The sequence below is a fragment of the Ursus maritimus genome, unplaced genomic scaffold (assembly GCF_017311325.1).
Source record: "Ursus maritimus isolate PB19 unplaced genomic scaffold, ASM1731132v1 scaffold_14, whole genome shotgun sequence".
Taxonomy (NCBI): domain Eukaryota; kingdom Metazoa; phylum Chordata; class Mammalia; order Carnivora; family Ursidae; genus Ursus; species Ursus maritimus.
In genome coordinates, this window is record NW_024423786.1 from 45542437 (window position 1) to 45556552 (window position 14116).

The 14116-nt window shown below is 61.2% G+C and overlaps 2 protein-coding genes across 15 annotated transcripts in view; one reads left to right on the forward strand and one right to left on the reverse strand.

Moving 5' to 3' along the window:
- Positions 1–13455, forward strand: part of LOC103677187 (calcium homeostasis endoplasmic reticulum protein) — a 21021-nt gene extending 7566 nt beyond the window's left edge. Inside the window, exons 7-19 of the mRNA XM_040628256.1 lie at positions 143–369; positions 2032–2143; positions 2247–2336; positions 3613–3862; positions 4582–4757; positions 6694–7129; positions 8309–8547; positions 9545–9678; positions 10442–10528; positions 10888–11031; positions 11111–11227; positions 11715–11809; positions 12078–13455. Coding sequence (XP_040484190.1) covers positions 143–369; positions 2032–2143; positions 2247–2336; positions 3613–3862; positions 4582–4757; positions 6694–7129; positions 8309–8547; positions 9545–9678; positions 10442–10528; positions 10888–11031; positions 11111–11227; positions 11715–11809; positions 12078–12271 — 2301 coding nt within the window. The 3' untranslated portion in view covers positions 12272–13455. The remainder of the gene's footprint in view (positions 1–142; positions 370–2031; positions 2144–2246; positions 2337–3612; positions 3863–4581; positions 4758–6693; positions 7130–8308; positions 8548–9544; positions 9679–10441; positions 10529–10887; positions 11032–11110; positions 11228–11714; positions 11810–12077) is intronic.
- CUNH19orf44 (chromosome unknown C19orf44 homolog) overlaps positions 12799–14116 on the reverse strand; it is a 17082-nt gene continuing 15764 nt past the window's right edge. For 6 of the 14 annotated variants that reach the window (XM_040629098.1, XM_040629099.1, XM_040629100.1 and 3 more), the window contains 2 exons: positions 13975–14028; positions 12799–13877 (listed from right to left, as the gene is read on the reverse strand). In XM_040629098.1, the coding sequence (XP_040485032.1) occupies positions 13809–13877; positions 13975–14028 (123 nt within the window). In that variant the 3' untranslated portion in view covers positions 12799–13808. Of the gene's footprint in view, positions 14029–14116 lie in introns of all 14 variants that reach the window. The other 8 variants (XM_040629108.1, XM_040629106.1, XM_008706386.2 and 5 more) reach the window with 5 other exon arrangements.

Below are 14116 nucleotides of genomic sequence, written 5' to 3' on the forward strand. Positions count from 1 at the left end.
CAGGGGAGCCCTGTCCGTCCCTCCCCTTCGCTCTTGAGCACCGTGGGGAGGACAGCACGTGGGCAACGTGTGCTGGTCCTGCAGCCGAGAGGGAGCCCGAAGGCAGGCGGCAGCCTCGGTGTGCCCCTGAGCCCTGGGACAGCACGCCCTTGGGAGCACCCTCACCCTCCCGGGCTCCTGCGCGAGCTCCGGCTCACCCTCAGCCTGGCTCCCGCAGGCCGGGAAGAACTGGATGTTCAGCAACGCCAAGTCCCCCCCGCACTGTGAGCTGATGGCGGGCCACCTCCGGAACCGCATCACCGCCGACGGGGCGCACTTCGAGCTGCGGCTGCATCTCATCTACCTGATCAACGATGTCCTGCACCACTGGTGAGGCCCGCCAGACTCCGCCTTCCCTCTTGCTCCTTCTGGCCCTCTGCTGGACTGCTGTGCTGCGCTCAGTAGCCTGGCCTGGCCTGGGACTGGGGGGTCACTTGTCCAAGGACCCCAGAGGAGGGTTGGTCTGAGCCATGAGCTCTCCATTGGGAGGACACCACCCCCCACCCCCCACCCCCCGTCTCGGCCCCTTCCCTGGACCTTTCACTTCACTTGGGCCACCGTCCCCACTCGCTCTCCTTGGGGCACCTCTGGGTGTCTTTCCACATCCGTCTGTATCCAGTGCCAGTTTCCCTTCGCGCGATCTACACACAGACACAGCTCTGTCACCTGACTCTGCTCTGCTGCAGGATCCCCCCCATGGGGTTCTCTCTACTATCCTCTGTCCCCCTCCCCCCCGCCCCCTGAGACCACTCCCCCAGCCCTCCCGAGACCAGGCCGGCATTTGCTCCTGCGCAGCCTCTCTGGTACCTTGTGGTAGAGGTGAACTTAAGAAACCCAGACACTGGGCCAGAGCGGGTCCGGGGAGGGCACTGGCGGAAGCGCACATTGCTGGCGGGGCTAGTGTTTAGCCGTCCAGGCTGGCTGCGAGTTTGGCTTTGAGCCTGGCCTGGCCGAGGGGGATGACTCCTGTGAGAGAGCAGCAGAAACGGACTCTGCCTGCCCCCTGACCCTTCCCCCGTCTTGCCCCATCTCCTGCCCCACGTGTGCAGCTCGGGTCCCCGCCCCTCCGCTCCCGGTTTCCTATGCCACACAGGTGGCCCCATGCCCGCCCGGCCACTCCCTGCCTCATCCCTCCTTTATTTCTCTGCTGTTGGGAGATCGGCAGCTGCTCAGAACCTTCTTTGCTCTCCTGCTTCCACCAGCCACTCTGCTGACCAGGGCAGCTTTGCAGAGACACAGCCCGTTGCTGGCAGTCATCCAGCCATGCTCCTCTTGAGTTGTGCTCTGTCCAGAAGCCCCGTGCTGCTCACCCTGTCCTCCCCTCCCCTCCCCTCCCCGGCCCGGCTTCTCGGCCCACACTCACTGCTGTCTCTGAGCACCCTCTGGTGAGCTTGGTGCTGGGAGGGCTTCTGCCTGCTCGCCTCCTGCCCTGCGTCCTCCAGGAGGCAGCACGTGTGGCATCAGGCTCTGCCGCCTTACAGCACAGCCCCAGGGGCCTCCGCACCCATTCACACATGCAGCGCCCCTGGGAGGATGGGCGGGCAGGCTGCCTCACGTCCCTAGTTGCCTGGCATGCCCAGCACACTCCCTCTGCCTCCTGAAAGCAGGGCTCAAGCTGAGGTCTTGTGCATAGTGGGTGACAGGGCTGAGTGAGGCCACGTGGGCAGCTGGGGCTCCTACAGGCCCTGGGTCCGTGGGTCCTTGTGCCACCCTGGGAGGGAAGGCTTATTTTACTGGTCAGGAGATCAGGGTGACAGCCCTTGCTCTGAAGGTCCTCAGGCTATTCTTTTCCTCCTCCCACTGCTGTCCGTCTGTCACTTGGGCCCAGGTGCCAGCACAGGTCTTGTGGGGAGCCCAGCCCTCGTCCCAGCCGGGTTGGGGGCCCGCGTCCCAAGAAGGCAGAGGGTGCTGTGGCTGGAGCCGCAATGGTAACGGGCGCGTGGCCGGGTCCCGCCCCAGGGCCCTGACGCGCGGAAGGTCTCTCCCTCACAGCCAGCGCAAGCAGGCCAGGGAGCTGCTGGCCGCCCTGCAGAAAGTCGTGGTGCCCATCTACTGCACCAGCTTCTTGGCCGTGGAGGAGGACAAGCAGCAAAAGATCGCCCGGGTACTTGGGGCAGCCGGGAGAGGAAGGGGAAGAGGGACTCGGGGGGCGATGGGGACGCTGGTTTCCCTGCTGACGCAGCCTCTCCCTCCTCCCCCACACCCAGCTCCTGCAGCTCTGGGAGAAGAACGGCTATTTTGACGACTCCATCATCCAGCAGCTCCAGAGCCCGGCCCTGGGGCTTGGCCAGTACCAGGTGGGTGCCCTCCCCACCACACCGCGCCCTGGGACTGGGGTGGATAACCCCAGAGGGTGTGGCAACCGCCACCTCAGCCCGTTCCCGAAGTCAGGCGGCCTGCAGCCCCCACTTGGGCTGGGAACGGCTGGTGGGTTGGTGATTTCAGAGGCCAGGTAGCATTTTCCAAATGGGGCTCCCACCTGTGTCTCTGGAAGGGTGGTGAGCAGCAGCCTCTGGGGGCTCCTGTCCCATCCACCGTGACCAGTGAACCCTTCCCAGGTGAGGCCGTCTGACTTTTTTCCTGGTGCTTTTGTGGCCAGCTTGCCCTGTCCAGGCACGGCTGCTGGTGGTGTTTTTGGCCTGTCGGCTCTGGTCCTCCCGCCTGGTTTCTGCATGACGGAAGCATAAGAAAGGCTCGGTGTCGTCTAGGCTGCCATGGTCACATGCGTAGGCAGCGTTCCTGTGTGCACGTCTGCCTTCTCGCTGGGGAGGCATCTGCTCAGAGAACGGGGGCGCAAGGCGGGCAGGGAGGGCCGGCCAGGTCTCCTTGGTCACCTCAGCTGTGGCACCGGTATTTTGGCCCCTTCCGCAGCTGCTAGAAGGCAAGGCAGAGCTCCCGCCCCCACAGGGGAGATGCTTTCATTCTCAGCCCAGTGAGGAACGTGTGTGTCACGCTTTAAAAAATGTTTCCCACTTTTGTTGTTGCTCAGTAAAGCAGCAGACATGCTGCTCCCGAGCACAGTGGCGTGGACCGCTTTGTCTCTCCTGAGTTGGTGACCGTAGCTTATGTTTACTGAGCTGCCCGGTCCCTTTCCCTGTTATTTCACTGAGTTCGCCCCCAGAATCCTTGCAGATATGTCCTGTTACCGTTCCCTTTTATAGCTGAGGAAATCGAGGCTCAGCGAGGTTGTGACTTGCTCAAAGCTGGGCAGCGAGTGAGCAGCGTGGCCCCCGATGGTGGCCTGGAACCCTTGTCCCAGGTCATGTTGGTCACGGTTGTGTGGTGGTACAGGGCGCACTGTCCTTGCGCCTCCCTGTTACCAGGGAACCACAGACTTTGCTGCAGTTGGCGTCCTTTTCACGAGATTTGGGCTAGATTTAGATGCTCCGTGCTTGTTCAGACCGCGTTCGTTGTCTTACGGGACCATCCCCTGCCTGCCCGCCCGAGGCACTGGCCTGAATTCCCCGGTCTTCCCAGGGCTTGTCCCTGAGCGGCTCCAGAAGGGGTGGGACTCGGCAGCAGGCGCCAAGGCGTCCGTCCTGAGTGCCGGCCGCTCTCCCCTCTCTCTGCCAGGCGACACTCATCAACGAGTACTCCTCGGTGGTCCAGCCGGTGCAGCTCGCCTTCCAGCAGCAGATCCAGACCCTCAAGACGCAGCACGAGGAGTTCGTGAACAGCCTGGCCCAGCAGCAGCAGCAGCAGCAGCAGCAACAGCAGATTCAGATGCCGCAAATGGAGGCCGAGGTCAAGGCCACCCCGCCGCCGCCCGCCCCACCACCGGCCCCCACACCCGCCCCTGCCATCCCGCCGACCACCCAGCCTGGTACGGGGCTCCCTGGGGGGCTGCTCCAAGAGAGCGGCCTTCTCCGCCAGAGATGGGCTCTGGATCTGCATGCCTGGTTCTGGGGCTGGATTCTAACCTGTTTCCAAACACTAGGCCCGGGTATTTCACAGGCAAATGCCACCAAACCCTTCAGCTCAGGTGATTCCTTTCCTGTACAGACCATCCCAGAAAACACAGAGGCAAAGCTGCCCAAATCAGTTTTCGAGACCAGGCTAATTTTTACACCAGATGGAGAAAGAGTTACGGATATCAGGCAGCATCCCTTCTGAGCAAAGACGCAGGAATACTTCACACCTGAAATGTAGCAGAGTATTAAAAGACATACCATGATGAGATAGGATTTGCCCTAGGAACGTGTAAGGATGGTCTAACGCTTAGAAGTCTCATGAAACAACGGATGAGGTGGAAAAAATGATCTTTCAAATAGATGCAGAAAGGGTTTTAATAAAATTTGGTAACGAAAATTTTTGAGCAAAATAGAATAGGTACAAAATGAGGTATTTATCTGAAAGCTTTCAAAGAGGGGGCTGTACTCCCGGTGAGGTCAGCCTCCCCACTGCGCGCTGCCCTCCTGGAAGCCATCAGTTTGGGGGGGCTCGGGCAGCAAGGGTTTCTGAAGAGGTAGAGGCCCAGCCTGGGTTGGTCCCGGGTGGTTGCTGGTCATCGTTTCCACTAACCACCTTCGTGTTTGGCTCTAGATGACAGCAAGCCTCCCATCCAAATGCCCGGCTCCTCTGAGTACGACGCCTCGGGAGGAGTCCAGGATCCTGCTGCTGCCGGCCCCCGGGGCCCTGGGCCCCACGATCAGATCCCACCTAATAAGCCCCCCTGGTTTGACCAGCCTCATCCCGTCGCTCCTTGGGGCCAACAGCAGGTATTTTCCCAGACTTGTGGGGGCGGTGGGCCGTCTCCTGTGTGGATCAACGGGCTGGTTGTGGCTCGCTGCGGGAAACGGAGGTTCTGCAGCAGGGCCCGGGCTGGGTGGGTGGAGGAGATAGACCAGCCCCATCTAACTGAGGGGTGGGGGTGGGGCAGGACAATCAGGGCTTCACACCCGTCCTGGTGCTGACCATCCGGGCCTCTTAGGAACTTCGGCCCCTCTGTTCCTGTGAGGGCTGGGCAATTTCAAACGGTCAAATATGGCAAGGTGATCAGTTTCTGTCCCCTTTCTAACTGGTTCAGCCAGCATGGTGCCAACATTTTGTCTCCCTGGAAAGAACATTGTGCTTGCGTAAGGAAAGGGAAGGTCAGACACATAGGGCTGGCAGTGCTTTCTGGGGCAGAGATGCTGGTCACTCCCTCTGGTTTTTTGGAATCAGAAACTTCTAGGCCCAGGCAGGGTTCATCTCATCCAGCTTAGCATGACTGGGAAACAGTAGAAACATCCACTTGCTTGCTGGCCACTGGATCTGATCCGATGGAGCCTTTGGGCACAGCCCAGGCCTTTCCTGGGTGTCCACCTTCCCCTTGATGGGGCCTAGTGGTTGCAGCCTTGCCAGGTGACTCTGGGGAGGACGGGAGGGAGATAGCTCTGGACCGACAAGCGGGGCTTGTGGCTTTGAGTTGCCTGTTGTACCCCTCCAACCCCAAACCTGAGCTTTAGGAGAAGAGATTTCATTTCACAAAAGATTGGGCATCCCCATAAAGACAGCTTCTACCCGTGAGTGCTGGCTGTGAGCCGTGTGGTATCCGGCATTTTGTGGGCACCCTCTGATGAGACGACAGTTCTCATCCCCGTCGTGTAGGTGTTTGCAGGGTCAGCCTTCTTTCTGGGAACTGGTAGGATGGGCTCATGACAACAAGGTCCCCGCTGAGGGTCTGCCTGGGGGAAGAGGTACACTTGGCCTGGCCTGCCCATGTGGGATCTTACACATTTTGAAGTAACATTTTAAAAATACTTATTTATTATTTGATTTGATTTTTGGTAGGCTCCACGCCTAGTGTGGAGGCCCAATGTGGTACTCGAACTCACGACCCCGAGACATGACCTAAGCTGAGATCAGGAGTTGGATGCCTAACCAGCGGAGCCACCCAGGCACTCGAAGTAATTCCCATAGTTAGAAACTGGCTTTCTAACTTCTTGAAAGACCTGAGGGTGTGGTGTGGCCCCGAGCCTACTTCTGTGTTGGCAGTCAGCGGGGCTACCAGCTGTGACCCTAAAGATGGGCCCCCTGGTCATCCACTCCTAGGCACATCCCACCCTGGCCCTGAGTTTGGGGTTAAAGTCCCAGTTTTAAGTCTCAGGACAGCAGCTGGGTGAGGTCCAGTGCTTCCGTTCTCTCCCACCTACGGAAAGACATTTCCTGGTCTGGGTCCTCAGAAACAGACCCTGAGACAGGGTTTGAGGGCAGGTAGTCAGTATGGGCGGTGACCCAGAAGACCACGCAGGGCAGAGGGGACGTGACAGGGAAGGGGCTATCGGCAGGGCAGGTGTCCGCCGTGGGGTCCCTGGGGCCCAGCTCCTCCCTGCGCTCTGCAAGCCATGGGGGCTGCGCCTCTGCCGGCCACCAAGGGGCATGGGCACTGGAGTGCGTCCACCGGCTTCCGGCTCAGGCAGCCGTGCCGGGAGTTTTGGGAGCCCCGGCACTTGCGGCCTGCCCGGCTCTCATGCGGCCACGGGAAGCTCTCGGCTGAGGTGCAGGTGCGGTCGTGGGGAGTCTGAGCGCCAGAGTCCCCGCTGCACGGCAGAGCGAAGGAGGCAGCACCGGGTCGGGGCCCGTCGCCTCCACGGTTGGAGAGCCACACCGCGGACGTGTGGCCGGCGCCGGCCTGGCCTCCGGAGGGGCTCACGTCCACTCCTTGCCTTGCAGCCTCCCGAGCAGCCGCCCTACCCGCACCATCAGGGCGGGCCGCCCCACTGCCCACCCTGGAACAACAGCCACGAGGGCATGTGGGGCGAGCAGCGTGGGGACCCCGGCTGGAATGGCCAGCGCGATGCGCCCTGGAACAGCCAGCCTGACCCCAACTGGAACAGCCAGTTCGAGGGCCCCTGGAACAGCCAGCACGAGCAGCCGCCGTGGGGCGGGGGCCAGCGCGAGCCGCCCTTCCGCATGCAGCGGCCGCCGCACTTCCGCGGGCCCTTCCCGCCCCACCAGCAGCACCCGCAGTTCAACCAGCCGCCGCACCCCCACAACTTCAACCGCTTCCCGCCCCGCTTCATGCAGGACGACTTCCCCCCGCGGCACCCCTTTGAGCGGCCACCCTACCCTCACCGCTTCGACTACCCCCAGGGGGACTTCCCTGCTGGTGAGTGCGAGGGCACCTTCTTCGGGGACTGGCCCCCATCTGGGAAGCACTTCCCTCTCCTGCCCCTTGTTCCTGAGACGGTCCTGGCGGCTGCTTGTGGGAGGCCCCCCGACGGCTGGCCCTCCCGAGCAGCCCAGATGGTGCTGCCTGACCTCATCACTGGGGGACCTCGCAGGTCCCCTGAGTCAGGGTAACAAGCTGAGGGTCATAGGATGGTGTAGACGTCCCGTCCGGGCCCTGGGGAAGGTGGAAGACAAGCAGACGGGCGGCCGGGGTCCAGGCACGTGGCACACGCTGGACCAGCCGTAGAGGTGAAATCCCATTCCCGCTGCCCACGCAGCCCTGGGAGGAGGAAGGACACGGGCCTTCCGGAAGGAGAGTCGCTCTTGAGCCCCGCAGCAGACGGGCAGGCAGGGCAGGGAGTCCAGGACCCACAGCGCCTGCGGGGCCCTTCCTCATTCCCTCTCTCGCTGTTTTCACCAGCTTTTTTCATTGCTTTTCTTCAGAGAATCTCTAGATTTTTCTGTTTTCAAAAAAAAAAATTCGTTTCTACTCTATTGCTGCTTCTCTTTTCACATTAAACTCCGGTCTCGGCTACAAATTTAGCTGAGACCAGCGAGCACATGTATTTGCCAGTACACGCTTCCCGTGGCCATGGTAACAGCAGGCAGAGCGGGCGGCTTCCCCCTCAGCTCCAGGGGCTGGAAGCCTGAGACCACAGGGTCTTCTCCCCGTCTTCACGTCCTCCTGCCCGGAGTGCATCGGTGCTCTGCGCTCCTTGTCAGAATGCCAGTTGTGTTGGATCGGGGCCCACCTGCAGGATCTCACCTCAACTGAATCACCTTCAGAATGCTCTGTCTCCAAACAGTCATACCGTTTTGTCCCATTATGTTGCTGTTTTAAGGTTTTGTGATTTCCCTGTTCCTCTTTCCACCTTGAGTCCATGGGTGGTGACGTGGGTGCAGGACAGGTCCCCCCAAACCCGGCTCCTCCCCCCCAGCTACATCATCCCGGGGAGCGAGAAGTAGCAGGTGAGGAGGTGCGGCCCCGAGCACGTGTTGGCGCCCTCGCTGAGCCCCCTTCCCCAGGCACCCGTGCCCTGGCAGACGTTGACTGCGCCCCCGGCACCACCCAGCTCGCCACTGCCCGGTAGGCCTGAGAGGAGTTTCTGTTTTGCAGAGATGGGACCCCCTCACCACCACCCTGGCCACCGCATGCCTCATCCTGGGATCAACGAGCACCCACCCTGGGGTGGGCCCCAGCACCCCGACTTCGGCCCTCCTCCCCATGGCTTCAACGGGCAGCCCCCCCACATGCGGCGACAGGGCCCTCCCCACATCAACCACGACGACCCTAGCCTGGTCCCCAACGTGCCCTACTTCGATCTGCCTGCGGGGCTTATGGCCCCCCTCGTGAAGGTAATGTCGCCAGGCGAGCACCCAGTTTCATAGCACACACTTGTGCTGGTTCCTCTGTCCCCACGTGAGAATGGTACAAGCGGAGCCCATTTCCTGATAGAGGACAAACGCTGCTTCCTAGGGTCCCTTCCCACTCGTTGCTACGCCCAGCAAATGGGACTGGTCAGTGGGAATGTGTCCGAGCCAGTGCCTCTTCTCGACTTGAATTCCTGAGGTGAAAGTGAGCAAGGCCTGTGTCCCCTCTGCTCATCCACACGTCCCTCCCAGTGCTGCACACTTTGTGGCCCTAAGGCGTGGGCCGGGCTGGGTTGGGTGCGAGGCGTGGGTCTTCTTGATCCTGGCCCTGGGACGTTACCCTGCCCAGGGGCCGACAGCGGAGGGCGTTCTCAGGGAACACAGGGAGGGGCAGCGCTGGGGGGTGAGGGGAGCAAGACAGGGTTGGGAGCAGCTCCAGGGACATGCTGAGGAGGAGCCACTCCATCGCCTCTGAGGCCCCATCAGATTGGAAGTTGAGAACGGCCACGCTGAGACAGCAAGGGGGTGCGAGCCCAGCTGGCTTCTGGAGAGGGGGTTCCCTGGGCTGGGCTGGGGCTGCTCTGACCGGGGAGGGGGCCCCAGGGCAGGACTCGGGAGCACAGCACAGAAGTCCGCAGGTGGCAGCATGTGGGATCCACGTCATGTCTGAATAAACCAAGGGGTCTTGCCGTCACCTCAGCGTGGAGGGTGTGGCTCACGTGTTTTCTGGAGAGAGAACTCAGACCTTTATTGGCCCCAAAGGAGTTCTCCACCCCCTCGCTTAGGAATCACATCATTGGTGTGGCTGCAGCCCTGGTGGGATTCCCCAGGAAGGGCAGCGGGAGGAACTGATGCCCAGGGTAACCCTGACACCAAACCAGGGCCGTATCCCCCTGACCCTGCTCCCCCAGTCGCCGCAGCACCCCGGTGGGCCTGAGGGCCTCTGGCAGGGCGTGCATGACAACTGTGTTCTCCACTGCAGCTGGAAGACCACGAGTACAAGCCTTTGGACCCAAAGGACATCCGCCTCCCGCCCCCCATGCCGCCCAGCGAGAGGCTGCTGGCGGCCGTGGAGGCCTTTTACAGCCCCCCCTCCCATGACAGGCCCAGGAACAGGTACGGCGCTCAGGGGGACCGGCAGTGGGGCTGGGGATGGGAGGGAGGCCTCTGTTCCCTTTCCTGGCCTGACTTGCCCACCAAATTTGCTTTGTGAGAAAGACTTCTAATGGCCATGCCTTCTGCCCAGGGTGGTGTGAGGCCCAGGTGAGGAAAGGGGGTGGCCTGGAAAATGCTAGGCCGAATTAGGGCCCATCTCTCCCCCGGCCGTGGGTAATGTGTGTCACACATATGGTGGCTCCCAACAAAGGGCCTCTCTAGTGGGGAACGTGTTGGAGCGAGTTGTCATCTTAGGTGTGGCATGTTTCAGAAGTGGCTGGCAGCTGCGTGCCCCAGGCTTTGTCACGGGCCCCCTCAGGGCACCCTCGAGCGGACTCATCACCAGTACAGCCAAAACCACCTCCTGCCTGTGCTGGGTCACTGGCCTGTCCCTCTAGGAGTCAGAGTTCCTTGTCCCCAGTTACTTAGGTCATGGGCCATAAGAGCCACCTGAGCTATTTTGGGAAACATAGATGTGGAAAAGGCTTGGGAGCCAGGCGTGCACCCGGCCTCTCTGCTTCCTGGCAGGCGGCCCAGCCCCAGCCGGCCTCCCCGCGTGCGGAAGGGCTGCCCATGGTGCCGGACCCTGCTCAGCGTCCGCGTGAACGAGGGAGGGGAGGAGCACGTGCCCGCATGCGTTTCTGGTGGGGTTTACTCCTGCTGCACAAGTTCCCCCCGGGAGGGAGGCAGGCAGAGTCACACAGGAGATGCCCGTGTCTTACAGCGAAGGCTGGGAGCAGAATGGCCTCTACGAGTTCTTTCGAGCAAAAATGCGGGCGCGGCGGAGGAAGGGCCAGGAAAAGCGCAACAGGTGAGCCCACGGGTGCCTGCGCACCGTCAGCCCACGTCCCCAGCCAGAGCGGGCCCAGCCTGTGCCGCTGTCAGACACCCTGACAGACCCACCATCCAGTTAGGCCCCGGGCTGTCCTGTCTCCCCTGACGGGCAGAGGGAGGTCGGTCCGGCCTCTGCTTGGGCCTAGGGTGGGTTTTCCTGGAAGGCCCCAGTTAAAACTAAGACGCCAGCCCAAGAGAGGTTTGTGGCGTGCGTGCTCAGCCGCGCGTCTGGGAGCCGGGTCCTCTGAGGGGAATGGGCAGCTCTGCACCCAGACCCGCCCGCCCGGGGTCTTCTGGAACGTTCGGGCATGCCGCTCACGAGGCCTCTCTCTGCAGCGGCCCCTCGCGGTCTCGGAGCAGATCCAAAAGCCGAGGGCGCTCTTCCTCGCGGTCCAACTCGAGGTCATCCAAGTCTTCCGGCTCGTACTCCAGGTCCAGATCGCGCTCCTGCTCCCGCTCCTATTCCCGCTCCCGCTCCAGGTAGGCCGGGGGCCGCGCGCCGATGAGGCCCGTCTGTGGCGCCCGTGGCCGCTGCCCACCGTCAGCTCTATCCCCACAGGAGCCGCAGCCGGTCCCGCTCCTCCCGCAGCCGCTCCCGCTCCCGCTCCCGCTCGCGCTCCAAGTCCTACTCCCCGGGAAGGAGACGTCGGTCGCGGTCCAGGAGCCCCACCCCGCCGTAAGATTTCTGTCTTAACTGTCCAGTGACTGCTGGTAGCGCTGGAACTCTCTGATGCTTTGCTGTGAATGTTGAAACCTGTCGCTAGAAGATGTGCTCCCGGTGGCCCATGCTGAGGCGGCCCCCTCAGGGACCCCCGAGTTCTAGCACAGTGACAGTGGCACCCGCTCTTCTCACACCTTGCTCTTACCTTTTTGTGGTAATGTTGTAAAGCCTGAGATAGTGGCTTGGCTGTCTCTGAGCCTTTCGGGGGTTCCGTGTGCCCTGGCCTTGCTGCTCAGTGTGGGGCAGGGGCCATCCTTAGGGAGCTCCCCCACCTGGCTGGCGAAGATGACAAAGAAGAATGCTAGAGACCCGGGATGTGTGTGTGCGTCCCTCTAACACTGGTGAATGTTCACGTACGCCGCACGCTGTAATATTCTAAGACTTTTCATTCCAATAAATGTATCGACTCTTTTTTAAAAAACGTAACCTGTCTTAATTTTAGTTCCTCGGCTGGTCTGGGTTCTAATTCAGCACCTCCTATACCTGATTCAAGGCTCGGGGAAGAGAACAAAGGACATCAGATGCTGGTGAAAATGGGTAAGGCTCCTGGGAAGAACCACCACCCGCTTCGGGCTTTCGGGGCTGGGGAGCCAGAGCGGGTTCCGCTCGCTGCCGGGACTAGAAAGGGCGAACCCACAGAGTTCTCGCTGGGCGCTCTTTCTCACCGCAGCAGGCTCCCGCGTGTCAACCGCGTGACTGCGCGTCACGCAGCTGTGCACGTGAAGTCTTGTTTCAGTTCATGGATAAATGTGCCAGATTTCGACTTCCTGTGGGTTGTAACCACCCTCCCCCCTTTCTTCTTAAGGCTGGAGTGGATCTGGCGGCCTCGGCGTGAAAGAGCAAGGGATCCAGGACCCCATCAAGGGGGGGGACGTCCGGGACAAGTGGGACCAGTACAAGGGTGTGGGCGTGGCCCTGGATGACCCGTACGAGAACTACCGCAGGAATAAGAGCTACTCCTTCATTGCCCGCATGAAGGCCAGGGACGAGTGCAAGTAGGCGCTCCGTGGGCAGGAGCCGCGCCTCGGCCACCGCGTTGGGCCGTTGGGACCTTCCTGGCTCATTGGCAGTGACAGATGGTAGGGACAGCTTGGTGGTCACACAGTCGCCATCTTTGGGGAACAGGAGAAGAGAAGGAAGATGACAGCATGCCTAGGGAGATCGCCGTGCTCTATAGCGTGGGAGGCCCTGGGCCCCGCGCCCCGCCTGCCAACCAGCTCTCAAGGAGAAGCCAGAACCTGCCCAGAGATGCCCCGGCCGCCCGGCCACAAGCCTCCTTCCCTTGACAGAGAAGTGAGAAACACGAGACCCTCCAACCCTGGACACCAACTCCCGACACCCAAAGGCACAGCTGCGCACCTCCCCGCAGTCAGCTCTGAGCTTCCACTTAGCCCAGGAGGAGCGTGTGGTGGTCAGACGGCCCTGGGCCCGCACCCTGCCGCCCGCACCCCGCCGGCCCGCACTGGGTGCCAAAGCTCGGGCTGGGTGCCGGCTACAAACAGAAAAACAGACCCTTTCTGATTGGCAACGTTACACAGGGCTTTCATTTTTACTCCAGATGTTTAGTTTTAGAGAAGGGAATGTTGGCCTAAGAGGATCCCAGTGAGAATTTGAAACCTGGTTCCTCAGACGTGCTCACGGCCCATAGTTCAGTTACTTTAGTTGTTTGAGTTGAAATTCTTTCCCCAAACGTTAGCCACTCATGGTCCCGCAGGAACAGAGGTTCTAAGGAAGCTGATCTGAGGCATCTTCAGGTCCTGGAGTGACGCCCTCGGAGAGCCTGCACCCTTAGCGTCTCTGCTTGTGTGTTTCGCGTAGAGGAACCCAACACCAGCGCTCGCGTGGACGGCCTGCTCCGACGCGGGGTGCGGAGAGCGACCCCGGCCAGGAGGGCAGATGCCGCCGGGGACTACGCGGGGACGGGCCGCGCCTGGCGTCTGTGGGCAGCTCGTGCGGTGCCGTCTTTGTACAGAAACATTTTTGAAAAACTCTTTTCAATAAGATGCAGAGTCCTCTCCAACTTTTCAACCTGATGTGATAAAATAATTTGATTTTGTTCTAGATTTCCTGTAGCTGTGAATTGTTCAAACGTGTCTGATTCAGGATAAAACGTAAACACGTGCTGTTAACGATTTCTTGTGGATTTTACTGTTTTGCCTTCAAATAAAAACTTTTTTTAAAGACCTTTTTCCCTGTGTGTTCGAGTTAGAAGTGTGCTCGGGCTGAGTCCGGGCGGCGTGCCTGGCGTGCCGATTCCGAGTTGTGCAGTCCGGTCAGAAGCCGTGCCCTGGCATCTCCTGTGGGTGTCCCCGGCGCGGACATGGGGCGCTGGCTCCTGTGGGGCAGACGGGGCTTCTCGCCCCTTCCATCTACCTCTGCTCACGGGGAAGGCAGCCCCGCGGGGCTCCAGACTGGCGGGCATCCTCCGTCCTGCTGTGAGTGGTGACAGTGCCTCCCAGGGCTCCGTGGCCCCTGGCCTGTGCGTCCTCTCGGGCTGGGCACTCAGAGGAGGTGGGGGCTGGGAGTGGTCAACCACTCAGGAAAGGCTGGAGCCGGGATTCCACTCAGGTGAGTCCTGGGTGCTGCCTGCTCCCACCACCGTCACCTGGAAAACAATGTCACAGCTGGTGTACTGGCTCAGCTTGTTAGCTCAAACCCACAAACCCTGCCTCACCTCCTGGTTCTCACAGCTCCTTCTTCACCTCCTCCAGGGCGTCCTCCATGGACAGCGGGGCGGGCCTGTGGTGCCTGATGTACTGTGGGGCAGAGGACAGAGATGTCACCACTGCTGCCTCAGTCTATTGAGGCCTTGGGTGTTGGGAGGCGGCACCTGTCCCCAGTGGC